Source organism: Mastigoproctus giganteus, chromosome 6 (genome assembly GCF_048544385.1).
Source record: "Mastigoproctus giganteus isolate SK-2022 chromosome 6, ASM4854438v1, whole genome shotgun sequence".
Taxonomy (NCBI): Eukaryota; Metazoa; Arthropoda; class Arachnida; order Uropygi; family Thelyphonidae; genus Mastigoproctus; species Mastigoproctus giganteus.
The window spans coordinates 65,031,979-65,046,829 of NC_143580.1; the positions used below are offsets into that span (position 1 = coordinate 65,031,979).

The 14,851-nt window shown below is 34.9% G+C and overlaps 1 protein-coding gene across 1 annotated transcript in view; it reads right to left on the reverse strand.

The window, feature by feature from the left end:
- Nucleotides 1-14,625, reverse strand: part of LOC150084358 (hemicentin-1-like) — a 117,100-nt gene extending 102,475 nt beyond the window's left edge. The window contains exons 1-4 of the mRNA XM_090376196.1: nt 14,503-14,625; nt 9,904-10,185; nt 4,426-4,545; nt 625-774 (exon numbers count right to left, since the gene is read on the reverse strand). Coding sequence (XP_090232322.1) covers nt 625-774; nt 4,426-4,545; nt 9,904-10,185; nt 14,503-14,584 — 634 coding nt within the window. The 5' untranslated portion in view covers nt 14,585-14,625. The remainder of the gene's footprint in view (nt 1-624; nt 775-4,425; nt 4,546-9,903; nt 10,186-14,502) is intronic.
- Nucleotides 14,626-14,851: the final 226 nt, after the last annotated feature.

Sequence of the window (14,851 nt, forward strand, 5' to 3'; positions counted from 1 at the left end):
TGCACATTGACGTTCCAGTAACACGTACGCAAGTCACAATTGTGAATTCATACAAATTAAACTTAATGATGAGCATCTAGCCAGGAGGTTCCAGAGGCAAGCAGGTATTTAGATGATGCTCTTCAGAATGCAGTTCACGTATTTGTGAATTTTAAAATATTTAAGAAAAACAAGAGGAAAGAAGGAACAATAATATAGATTATATATAAAAAGTGTAATGTTCTTTCCAACTACAATTCAGTTTAAACACTATCAATCATTCAGTAGAAGGCCGCACTAAATTGAGTACCTGCATTACCAACATGACATGCAGTGAATGCGCACTTTATCAGTATATGAGATAACTGTTTTCTTTTAGAGAAGCTTTGTGGAAAATTTACTTAAAATTCGGCAAGAATAAATATATTTATTTATTTATTCATGTCGATGAGTGAGTTAATATAACTAGCTTCGGTTGTGTAAGCATCATACAATAGAGTTAAAGGATATTTTAGATTAGTTCTGGCATGTTTCATTCAAAATAAATGTTTTCTGTGCAATACTTCGAACACATTTATTGAATTGACTGCAAAGAAATTTATACAAAATGGTGAATGATACTGTCCATGTAAAATATTTGTTTACCATGAACAACGACAGATATTGTTTTCCAGATGTCGGGTGCTATTCCATTACTAGCTTTGCATTTGTAATATCCTCCATCATTTTCGTTCACTGACACGATCGAAAGGCTACCATTTGTAGGAAGATCTATGCCCGATTCAGACATCATATCTAGATATAAGAAAACAGATAATTACTGAATAACATCAGAAATAGTAAAAGTAAAAATTTTGATCACCTGTATGGAAACTTCTAAATTTCTATGAATAAATAAATATATTGAACCAATTTGAAAAAAAGTAGAATTTTCTTGAAAACGTAGTCATTCTTTAAAATGTAATTAGTATGAGAATAGTCAACAGACGTTTTCTCCATTTGCTAAAGGAAAACCGTTTAACTCAAGAAATATAATGTTCATGTGAAGGTACAAATCTCATTTTAGCGTCACTGGACCTTTCAGTTCATATCTGCACGTGTAACTCTGTTGAAATATGTTTAGAGTCTATTTGCATGTTCTGCGGGCTGGGAAACCCAAGGGGAGAAAACACTACACCCTCCTTGGCCAACTACAAGCTCGATTGAATAGAACTTTAGAAACTCCTACAGTTATCATCAGGAATCGAATGCAGACCTCTCCAAACGAACGACAATGCATCATGCTGACTAAACTTCCACGGAGGACCTCCTAAGGAGAAGAACATTTTCCATCACTAATTTTCTTAACACCAAATAAGTAAAAATTCAATTCTGCCTCGGGCTGTATTAAATATGCTGTGGGAAGAGAACGAAAGGAGCGTAACTTATCTAATTCTCCCCAACATCAATCATTTTTACAATAAGCTCCTCTTCACTGATTCTTCCTGGTTCAAATACGTTCAGTTGCAAAGAAATTACCTGACTTATTCTATTGTATTCTCATATAAATAGAACGCCTTCTACTCGTTTTTTGTTTTTTTCTTCATCTTTTACTTACCAATCTTTTTATTTTAAATTTTTACCCTACCAGCGCATTTGTCACAAATATACCTATTAATTGTCATACAAAAAAGTTGCGAAATGCATGTTTTTTGAAGAAGTGCAAGGGTGTTTTGCTAATTCCATTGAGGTGATATTATGGGTTCAGGGAAACTAATAGTTTGGGTGGAAGGTTAGGGAAGTCGGTAAAACATTTTACCGACTTCTATTACATTTTCCACTGAAGGGGAAAATGTAATAGAAGCAAAATCTACGAGAAATCAAAGACCACTTGGAAGAACAGTTTAAGTAACTATAAGGAATGTATTAGAGTAGTCAAACACAAAGTACAAAACCTTTTATATAGTAACACCAAGAGTATTGTAATCTAAATGAATTGGGGCTTTTGATCAAGCCAGCTAAACATGATGTAATTAGGCTTACTGAGATTGCCACTCAGAGATACGAGATGAATGTTCATTTCGGGGAATTGTGTTCAGGAAAAACAGGGAAGATCAGAGGGGTAGGTGAAGTGATGGTTCTAATCAAGCTGCCCGAAGGTGTTAAAGAATGTTTCCCGAGTTAGATCAAGGTAACATTATTGTTGAGTCAGTGTGGTGTGAAATAACTTGCAGTTAAGAGAAGATGACAGTAGAGGTATATTAGAAGCCGTCAAATAACTGGGGAGTATGACAAAAATCTCTTTGGCCAGATTGAATAGGAAGTAAGATTATCTCATTATGGGGGATTTGTATCATCTTAAAATAGAATAGGCTTGCCGGAAATAAACTACATATATGTAATTTTTTTGAACAAACTGGATGATTGTTACTTATCCCAGAATGTCCTGGGGCTCTAACATCCTAGAAGTGGTTCTGATTCAGGCGCCTAACTATCAAAAACTTCAGAGTGGGGAACAAAGAGCAGTGACCATAATATCATAAAATGTTGTATATCTAAAGAAATCTCTGCAGCAGTGGTAAAGGCTAGAAATTCAATTTCAAGAGAGGAAACTGCTCAAGTAACTGGAGAGACTATATGATTTCTGGTACAAATATACTATGGAAAATATTCTATGTAAATTTAAAATGCCAAAATGGATGACAAGAGATGTATGATTAAGCTTAGGAATTTAATTGAGCAAAAGAAACAAGCATGGGCTAGTTACAGACAATCACATGATTCCTATTAGTATGAGCATTATAAGAGAATATGTAACACAACTATGGATGGGACAAGACGGGCGAAAGATGATTACGAGAAAGCACTAGCAAAGAGCTGTGAACGGGGACAGCCAATTTATAGCAAGTAAACAGAAAAAGGGGAGGGTAAATCAAATAGGTCCTTTTAACTGATGCACAGAAGTTCCTATAAACGGAAGATGAACAGTTATTTCAATGGTACTGAGTCGAAGGCAAGCTCGAATTTCTAAGGTACCAGAATGTTGTAAAATAAATGATATAATGATCTTTGGAAGCATTTCTTAGAAAATCTATTGCAACTATATTTTTGAGGTTAGAGGAGGAAAAAACTCCAGGGGAGTTTTTCTGACTGATAGTTGGACCGAATTTGGAATGTCAGGTGTGGAGACAAGACCGCACACCGAAAAATCAAAAGACATTAAATTCTGGAGAATAGCAATGATCTTCAAAGACGATTAATAAGATTAGTGATAAAAGCAAATATAAACTCTCAGGGAATAATGGAAGTTTAGATCTCATGAAATTCGTATATGGGCAACGAGTTGTCGAAAACTAGAATAAACTGCCTTCCAATGTGGTAGACGCAGCGAATCCGGTAAATTTCAAAACGGCACTGAATGGTTCACTGTGGGAATGGGAATAGTATGAATATTCTGTTTTATTATTTATTTGTGGTAATGCAGAAAAATTTGGCTTCCTTTCGTCCTTTGGCCTAACTAATGCTAACTGTACCATTCTTCATTTTCCTCAATTTAAACCTATCGGCACTCTTTTCATCCATTTAGACGTCTTTTTTTTCCAGAACTTGGCGTTACTTCTGTACCGGAATGGCTGTCTTCCAAGTTGTTCCTCTTAAGAATTTCTCATAACGGTTTTGCGTTGTAAAGGTCATTAAACGATATTAAAAAAAAAAAAAATCACAGAATATACTGACCTCACTAATTAATAGATCCAAAGAAATATATCAAACCGTTGTAAATTACTCCATCCACAACTTTTAATCACAGCCCTCGAATCTTCGAAATTTCTTTTGATACTACTATGGATTCTTGCACTAACCTGACTCTTCGTGAGAAATAGTTCAATAACGTTGAATCTCGTGTTCCCTTTGATAGGCTTGAATAAATTACAGACATACAGTATTAGTTCGTTTTGACAACTCACGCACGGACTTGTGCTGAAAGAAAACTAAGTACACCATCATTCACTACTCCACATAATTGTCTTCTGTTGTTACAAACAGCATTTCAACGTTCTTATACACAGAACATGAGAGCTCCTGGGATCTTGCTAGTACTCAGAAATTCTCATGGTTTGCTGATTTTATATTTATTCCCCATTACAGTCGAATAAAATGGAGTTAGTGGAGAAGAATTCAATGGCAGTTATATAAGCTCTTAATGTACTCTATTTATAGTCAACTGGAAGGTAAGTGATTTATTCATGGAATAATAGAACTGAAATACAGTACAAGCTAAACGTCAGGATAAGCAAATAATGTTACCCATAATCATAACAAGCCGTCGTTATTTCATGGATTACTGTGGATTATTGGAACACAACATTTATGTGTTCCAATAATCCATATATTGGATTTTTTTAGGGTACCTGACGTTTGGCTCACACTGTATTTTACTTCGGGTATAAATAATAATTAGTCACCCACCATTTAACTTCGTCCAAGTAATTTCTGGGCTTGGGGATCCAGATGCTCTGCACTGAATGATAAGTTCTTTACTAATAGTAATGATTGTGTTTTCTGGCTCTTCTATCCACTTGGGTGCAGCTAATATAAAAATCGTGGAACGAAGAAGTTTATTATTATTATTGGGATTAATATACCGGTAAAGTTTATTATATTATAAAAACAACATTGTATCGTTAAGTAATGCAATTGTTCTTTAAGAGTAATTTACAGAATGTCTTTAGGTGTGTCGTAAAAAATGAAATTTTTTCGTGAACAACTGTTTGCTAGATTGAAAAAAAACCTTGCAACCCCATTCGAGACTGACTATTATTAAAAATAGACTGACATTATTATTAATAAAATTTGTATTCTATCATTAGTTTCTATATCAATATTGTTATAAAAATTGTTATAGTTATATTAAAAAAACGTGTTTTTAAGTAAAGGCTGTTGCTTATTTTTGTATTCTCTACCTAATCATTGTACTTTCATTTTCACTCTTACCGTGTCCAATTCATACTAATAATACGTATTTTAAATTACACGTCATTTTCAGAATTGAGCTGATAATTTAAGTGACAACATTGCAAAAAGAATTGAATCTTAAAATACTTATATATATTTTATAATTATAAGTATTTTAAGATTCACTGGTCAATAAAATATCTTTTCATTTTTGTTAGAGAAAGTCCTAAACTGCATTCATTCAGGTTATTTTAAATATCCTGAACATTCTTTTATCAAGTGTACGTTCTCTACACAATCTGAAAATATCTGTTTTCTTTTTTCAAGTACTGTGAAGTTTATTTGGATTGAAAAGACATAATTAAACTTCTCATTTAAACTCATCTGTGACAAGTCTGTTAGGAGACTCCATTGTCAGGGAAACGGGGAATATTTTTTGTAATAAAGATAGGTGGAGCAGAACCAGAGTATGTCTGCCGGGAGCAACTATTGATGATGTCACCAACAGATTGTCAGATTTTAAAGGGGGTAAAGAAAATATTATTATTCATGTGGGGACAAACGATATTAAACGAACACGATCTGACGATTTGTTGGAAAAATACAGGACCATGCTGAGGAAATGTCGCGAGCTAGGCCATAATGTCTATGTGTCTGCAATTCTGCCCAGACACGATAGGAGGGATTATATGTTAAGAGCCTTGTGGATTAACTCAAGACTTGAAGGAATCTGCAAGGCTTTAGGGGGAAAATTTCTATCAGCATGGCCCACACTTGTAGGTAGAAGGAATTTGTTTTGTAGAGACGGGATACACTTAAACAAAGGTGGTGCAAAAGTTTTTGCCAGTATTATTGAGGATACCTTAAAGGTTCAGGGAAACTGCTAGTTAGGGGCGATGTGGGTAATACTGACACGCGTTTATCTGATAATATTGGTCAATGTAACTCTTGCACATACCTTAAGAGTTCTTATCTGTTACCCCAACTGGACGTATTATCTAGATGTTCTGGGGGCAAAGACGTTTCACGTGAGCGGGTAGCTAATATCAGGGAAGAGAGCCTAAAAAACTTCAAGGGTTGTGTTAGGGTTGTTAAATATACAAGAACAGTAAATCTTAATTGTTTATACAGTAACGTTAGAAGTGTCGTCAATAAAATGAGCGAATTCGAACTGCTGGTTAAAACAAGTAACGCGGACATAATAGGGCTTACAGAGACGTGGTGCCACCCGGAAATTGGGGATGATGAGTTTCAGTACGGCTTGTATAATGTATTTAGGAAGGATAGAGTAGATAGAAGGGGTGGTGGGGTAATGCTTCTTATCAGAAGCAGCCTGAGTGCGACGATAGCTTTCCCGGATTCAGACATTTCACATGCTAGTATAGAATCTGTATGGTGTGAGATAGTTGGAAACAAAGGTATAATGCGAGTAGGAGTAATCTACAGACCAGGTGATTGTGAAGATTATGACAAAAGCCTCTACATGCAAATGGAATGGGCAAGTAAGCGTCAATGCCTTATTATGGGTGATTTCAATTTGCCTCTAATTGATTGGAGTAAATGGGAAGGAAACTCGACATAGGGAACAAAATTTTTAAATCAACTAGATGACTGTTATTTGTATCAACATGTCAGGGAAAGTACTACAGAAAAGAATATCCTAGACCTCATCATCACACATGAATCAGATGACATAACAGGGCTGACAGTAGAGGAACCAGTAGCAGGAAGTGATCACGGAGTTCTACGGTGGATGATGACGAGAGAGGTAGCAGAAGTAAAAGGCAAAGGAATGGGTTTTAATTTCAGAAAAGGAAATTACGATGCCTTAAGGTACTACATGGCCTCTGTTAACTGGGTAGATATCGCGCTGAGAATGAATACAATTGAACTGTGGTATGCTTTTAAAACATTAATCACAGATGCCTTGAATGCGTATATACCATTGAAAAAATACTCCACGAGGAGGGTTCCAAGTTGGATGAATAGTGAAGTTGCCACATTACTTGAGCAGAAAAAGGTGGCATGGAAAGGTTACAGAGCAATAAAAAGTACTGAAGCCTATAACAGCTACAAGGTGATCTGTAATAGAGCCACAGAAAAGGTTCGACAGGCGAAGGCAGTTTATGAGAAATCACTAGCAAACAGGGGGGATAAAGAATTCTTCACATATATAAATGCCAAGAAGAGCAGGGCAAACCAGATCGGACCTTTACGTAAGGGAAAGGGGATAATAATAAATACACCAGCTGCCGTTGCAGATGAACTCACCAGTTATTTTGCATCGATATTTACAAATGAAAAGCCTTTTGTGGCAATGGGAAATTGTGGGAGCGAAGTTAAAAAATATGTAATTAATGATATTGAAATTTCGCAAGATTATTTAATGAAAAAACTTTCGAGCCTACAGACCAGTAAGGCTCCTGGAGTTGATGGAATATACCCTATAATCTTAAGAGAGGCGGCAAGCGAGTGCATTGAACCATTGAGGCTAATTATGCGAGCATCACTAGACTCTGGGGAGATTCCCTTGGATTGGAAAAGCGCCAATGTATCTCCCATACATAAGGGTGGTTCTAAGAGTGAAATGGGAAATTATCGACCTGTCAGTCTGACTTCAGTAGTAGGGAAAATCATGGAGGCAATGATCAAGGGTGGAATTCAGGATCATTTGGATCGAATTGAAATTCTCAAGGATACTCAGCATGGTTTTGTAAAGGGAAAATCATGTTTAACAAATCTGGTTCGCTATTTCGAAAGGGTCACTCACGAGCCGGATTTAGGGAATAATTTCGACATTGTTTATTTAGATTTCAGCAAAGCTTTTGACTCAGTCCCACATGAGCGGTTGCTTTATAATCTGGAACAGGTTGGAATCACTGGGAAAATCCTTAGATGGATAGAAGGATGGCTTCAGGGCAGGAGGCAGAGGGTTGTGATAAATGGCTATTCCTCAGATTGGGTTGATGTAAGAAGTGGGGTTCCCCAAGGATCAGTATTAGGACCACTGTTGTTTTTAATTTTCATAAACGACATTGATGAAGGGATAGAGGGCGTGATGTCTAAATTTGCAGATGATGTTAAAATTGGTAGAGTAGTTAATGATCACTGTCAAGCTGAGCTTCTTCAGAGAGACCTAGATAGACTTCAAGAATGATCAGAAAAATGGCAGCTGTGCTTTAATCCAACAAAGTGTAAGGTATTACACCTGGGAAACAGTAATCCCAAAAAAACTTATTCACTTGGTGGAGTTCAACTAAACCCAGTACTGGAGGAAAGGGACTTGGGTGTTACGATACGGTCAGACATGAAATTCTCTGAGCATAAACAGGTTGCAAGGAAGGCCCATGGTGTCCTATCGATGATCTATCGAACTTTTTCAAGTAGAGATAGGGACGTGATAATCCCATTATATAAGGCTTATGTTAGACCACACTTGGAATACTGTGTTCAAGTATGGAGACCGCACCTAAAGAAAGACATCGAGCTTCTTGAAAGGGTGCAAAGAAGGGTAACTCGCCTGGTGAGATCGGCAAAAGGGCGTCCTTATGAAGAAAGACTTCGAATATGTGGGTTGCAGAGTTTGGAAACTAGACACCTTAGAGGAGATTTGATTGAGGTGTTTAAGGCTCTGAGAGGCATCAGTAAAATGAATGAGGACAAAATTTTCAAGATTATAAATGATGCTAGAACTAGGGGACATAAATTCAAGTTACGGGGGGAAATGTTTAGATTGGACTGCAGGAAGTTTTATTTTAGCCAGCGAGTTATTATAAATTACTGGAATAAGTTGCCTTCATGGGTGGTAGAGGCCGACAGTTTGGGGAAATTCAAAGGTCATCTGGATAGTACCTTCGGGTAAGGGAAGCGCATAGGATGATAGGTTTAATTTCCTTTTTATTTATATTTATATATATATATTTTTTTATTTATTAATTATTATTATTTAGTTATTTATTTTATTTATTTTTTGTTTTTATCATTGTTTTGTTCGGATTTTTTTTTTTTTTTTGGCTGGTGCAGCATAAGCCATAGGCTTTCTTGCACCATGCGGCCGTTACTAATACTAAGTCGGATTTGCATTTCTTCAATTATTTAGGTTTTGTAACTGATTATCATTTTCTAATCATATAAATAAGCAAGCAGTAATCAATAAGCAAACAATGCATTAAGAATTAAAGATTCCATTAAGAGGAACAGAAACTAAAAGACGTAGGTGAAATTTGGGAAAACTACCAAGGAGGGAAAATCATAAATATAAGTTACGAGAAGGGCATAAACACTGTTGAACAGAAATTGCAATTAAACTAAAGGAGAGAATATATATTACATTTAATTATGAAAGTTAAGTTTATGCGAAATACTCTGAGGGAATATAACAAAGTTAACAATGCTTCCAACCATAGTACATCAAATCGTTAAATATTCATAGGCAAGGCGATGTCTTTGGATTCACTATGGGGTCCTACTTTTAGATCAACTCAGAAAGGGTTGTTGTTGTTGTTGTTTGGTTTTTAGGAGCATTAGCAACTAAAGCCATATTGCTCCGGGGATATGCGGTGGGTGGTCATTCCCTGACCTTTTCCGCATCCTCCGTATTTGGTAGTCACGGGTTCGAACCCCGGTCTAATCAAGAAGCGTGTGCTACGCACTGCTGCTCCTGCCCACCTGGCTACGGAGGCGCCCAACTCAGAAAGGGAGAATAAACCTTATTTTGCGTTTGTAAGATGCAGAGGTGTATGAGGAAAGTAGAAAGAGAAAAAACAGAGGAGGAAAGGGAAGACCAATGAAGCAGAAGCCATAAAGAAAATAAAACCTTTCTTTTAGATATTATTTATCGATACTTAACCATCTGCTGTTTGGTTAAATAAGGCATTTTTAATTGTTTCCTTTACATGAAATTCTATAAATTTAGATTTATTTTTGCCAACGCTGCTGTTTAGTACTTGTAAGGCAATTAAAATTAAACGCAAAGACTGACTTGAAACTTACCTATTACAACTAAAGTTGAAATATAGGTGTCAGTGCCAATCTTATTTGTAACTGAACACGAATAGTTTCCAGAACTAGAAACATCGACTGGATCAATGGTAATCACTGAAAAATCCTTGTCAGGTCTAATTGATATCTGGGTTGTTTCTTTCAACTGCTCTCCGTTTCTTTTCCAGGTGAATGTGAAAGGTGGAGAACCAGAAATTGCTGAACACATAACCATTGTTTTCTCTCCAGCAGGAGTTGGCTGGAAAGTGAAAGGCTTGATTTTGGGAGACTCTTCTGAAAAGAAAGTAAGTGAAATTGAATGGAAATAAGTTAAACTCAGATTATCTTTGTATTAAAAAGTGTAGTATTTCATTTGCTTGATCTTTTAAATTTTAACAAACCATTATATACTTAAACCTCACACACGACAATCTAATACTGTCCTGATGCATATGAAAAAAAGATTTCACACGCTGAATGAAATATCTTTATTTTCGTCAATTTTTGCATGCCTAAGGCCACGCTAGTTGAAGACAAAGTTTTTTTCTCTAAGCAAAAAAATACGTTAAATCTGAGGCTATTAGAGATATCAATAAACTGAAGGTTGAGAATTAGATTTACTGAAACTTTAATTTTTTTTATGAACTTCATTAAAAAGCGATACGTTTCAAATTTAAGCATTTAAAACAAGTTGAGCTATATATATATATATATATATTTTTATTCTTTTGTATTATAATTCTTTTGTATTATCATTCTATTGTTTCTTAATCTGTTTTTTGTGCATCGTTAATGCCATTGTTATTGCCCTGTTGGCCAATTGAACATTATACGTGCCAGTGTATATACGTTTACAATAGTTCGATTTTCTTAAGTACTGGTGTTTTCTACATATAGGTATTGGCGTTAATACAATACTGGTCTTTAAGTTAGCCTAGTCTCGGTTATCTTAAATTCACATGGCCTATACATTTAGGAACTTATTGCGTATTGCTAAAGAAATTTTCATGATAATTACTGATGAAAATATTTTATGTATCTGTAGCAATATGTAATCATCAATACTATTTTATAACTATATAATAATATTTATACAATTTATACATTTTTGCTTTACATCACGTGGCCGTCAATCCCCTACTTCATCGGGGGCTTTGAGTGGATTAACAGCCCATTCGATGTAATGCTTTTATACTCACCCGTTTCTGTTTGTATCTATCACAGCTTTGCTACTTTATTTTATTTAATTCTGGATACTAAGGACTGATGTTTATATTAATTTTCTTAATTATTGTTAGCTAAACTAGTATTAATTATGAATTAGTTAATTTTTTACAATCTCTTCAGCAACTGTGATAGAATACACAAAGCCCAACGGGTAAGCATTTTATATTGTTATACTACAACTACTTACTTAAATGTGGTCCGGTGGAGGTCGTGGAGTCGAAAAGGGAATTTCCCGCTTTTAATTTGGTTTTATGTATGGTAATTTTTATGGCGCAGTCGCATTAGCATTTCACTGCGTGCTGATGTCGCATTGGCCGAAGTCCCCGATTTTCAAGCCAATGCCTATTATGGTGGTTTGTTGTTGGTTCGATGAAATTCTGTTAAATTTCTGTAGTTTTGTGTTAACTTGTGGTTAATTCCTGTATTTACATGTGTATTTACATTAATTTTTACATTTGTTTTTACATTTGTTTTATGCCTTACCTCGGACTGTGCCGGTACCGCTTTTCCAAGGCGTAACAGCACGTGTATGTCCAGAGGCAAAGCTATATACATATATACAGCCTCTTACTATGGGGTTTTTTTTTGTTGGTGGGGGGGGGGGTTCAATTTTGGCAAAGGTTGTAGTGCAGTCAGGCGACGAGCCTCGTCTGAGTGCAATAAACCTTATAATCTTGGGGATACTCTTTTGAGTAATTACTATTTTATTTTTAGATGGTTTTTGATGAATGTATGCGGGTCTACATTGGGGTGGTGTTTTCTGATATTAGCGTATATGGCAGTTTTTATATGATATTTACTGTATTGTTTGGGAATTTTATTTATATCCAGTGTTCTGATGAGTTTTTGTATTGCTATCTTTCCGCTATTTATATTGCTGCATATTTTTAATAGTCTGTTTGTTTGGTTTCTTATGGTATTCCCGTGTATATGTTTAGCTATGTTACTATCCCAGTGAGTAAGTTTTATTGTTTCGAAATTAAAATGGTCTCTTTTGTCATAGTGTTGTGTACATATTTTGTCTGTGTTGATGGCAATTTCGCTGTCTAGGTAGACAGCTTTTTGGTTATTATCTGGATTTGTGCATTCAATTTTTAGGTCTGTTGGGTAAGTGTTCTTTGCTACGTTTATAAAGTTGTCATAGTTGATCACGAGTACGTCATCTATGTATCTGTAGAATTTTATTTTGTTGGTAATGTTACTTTCATAATAGTGCAGGTAGAGGTTAGCCATGGCACATGAACTGCTGGAGCCCATAGCTATCCCCCTGCTTTGTATATATGTTCTGCCCCCCATTAGAATGTAATTGCCTTTAACACTGATTTTTGTGAGGTCATTCCAGTATTGTTTTTTGCATTGTAGTATGTTTTGATGTTTTTGGTAGTATATCTGTAGTACTTCTATTAGGTTGTCGTGTGCTATACTTGTGAAGAGGTTTTTGAAGTCATATGTGTTTATACTTTTTATATGATTGCTTTGTTTTTTTAGGTCGTCCAAATATTCTTTGTTGTTGGTGATAATTCTGGTGTTTTCGATTTCTTTGGTGATGCTTTTTAATTTGTCTTCCATAATCTTACTAGTATACTTGATGTAGCTATTTTTGCCTGAAGTGATGAATCTTTTTCCCGTAGGTATCTTGTGATATTTTGGAATCCAGTAAATGTAGGGGTATTGCATCCTGTCTATTTTAATTTTTAGTTTTTTATGCATGGCCAAAATTTTTTTGCTGATGCTGTTTGGATTGGCGTCTATGTACTTGTATGTTTCATTGTCATGCAATTCTTCTTTAATGGCTTCTATGTAGAATTTCTTGCAAATGATACTGAAATTATTGTTTGCTTTGTCGGTTCTAGTGATAACGAATTTGTTTTGTATTTCTTTAATTTTATTGTTGATGTTTTTTAAATTTAAGTGTTTGTTATTTTTATTATGTTTTTGTTGTGTTATGTTTTCCCTGAAGCATTCTAATATGTTTTCCGTATTGGCGTTTATCCAACATTGGAATGATTCTATGGGTTCATTGTTTTTGTGTGCTGCTTTGAATGCAAATTGTAACAGATCTGTGTATATTGATTTTTTTATATAATCCAACCTAATTGGGGTGTTGGGTCTGAATTTTGTACCCTTTTTCATTGTTTCTCTTAGTGTTTCGTCTTCGATGATATTGAGGTCTCCTGTTACTATATGATTGTAATGTGTATTGATGAAATTTTTATATCTACTTTCCTGGCAGTGACATGGTTGTTCTTCTTCATTCATTTTATTAATGGTGTTTTTGTAATTGCAGATAGTTAGTCCTATGGGTTTGGTGTATTTGTATCTAATTTTTATTTGTGTGTTTTTGATAGGTAGGTAACTTTTGTTATTATTAATGATATTACCGATATTAACTGTGTCGTATAAACGGTTTTGGTATTTTATTATGCAGTACTCTTTTTTAGTGTGTACGTTGAAATTTATGCCTATTCTGAATTTAAATATGTCTTCAAGTATATTGTTGAGGTGTATGTTCTGAGGTTTTTGCCTTTGGTATATTTTGCTAAGTGCTCTAAGTTTGCTTATTTTAATAGAGAATAGTGTGTTGTGTATATTTTTGGTGTTTATGGGGTCTGTATCCCATTCTGTTAAGAGTTTTTCGAAATCATTGATATTTATTGGTATTTTGCTGTTGCTTTTATTGTATTCCTGTAATTTTCCGTTTTTAATCCCATTATATTGCCAGTTTTTGCTGATCTGGAAAATGTTGTAAGTACATATTTCTGGGCTGGTGAATGCGAAGTTAAGAATGCGAAGAATGCGAAGTGAATTTAAGATAACCGAGACTAGGCTAACTTAAAGACCAGTATTGTATTAACGCCAATACCTATATGTAGAAAACACCAGTACTTAAGAAAATCGAACTATTGTAAACGTATATATATATATATATATATATATAATAACAACGGTTATTTTATAGTCTTCGCTGGATATCGCAAATATGCAGTTGGACTGATTAGTTTAATAACTGTGCTACGCAAATATTAAACGATCTAGGCCTTTCTTATAATTAAAATAAAATGGAGATCGTAAATTATATTCATTATATTCATGAACGAAAATTTTAAGAACTTTTTTGGTTCTCTATTTAATAGTATATTATCGCTTCATTAAAATTTTAAAATATTCCTGTTTAGTTTAACATGCTATAGTATTTTTCGAAATGGGATTTTTTGTATGTATTTTGGAAATTTAAAGGTCAGCAATGGTACCGTGCTTCCAGAATATTAAAATAAATGCAAACAGCAGTCGATAAGCGCAATTTTAAAGTCAAAGATAATAATATTCAACAAATTTCTTAAAAGAAAACTTGATATAACAACAGAAAGAAACGAGGGTGCTTACCTTGTTCATTGCTCAGATGCATAATGGAAAGCCATGATATGGTGAACACGTTGATCAGACACCAACGAGAACAAGCAGACATGTTTCCACATAGAAGTCAGTGCTGCTAAATCCGAGAAATTGTTCTCCTGCTGCCTTTTTTCACTGTGAAAGCTAGAAATGGCATTTTATATAATCGCAAAGTGTAGATCTGTGAATCGTATTAAACTATTAATGTTGAATACAGTGATGTAACGCTGCATATCTATGCGCACAAATTGTCGAAGTATGGCTGATGACTGTTATTGTTGGTCCAATGTATACAGTAGGTGTACGTAATACGTACCACGACGCCACATATCGGCAGAAA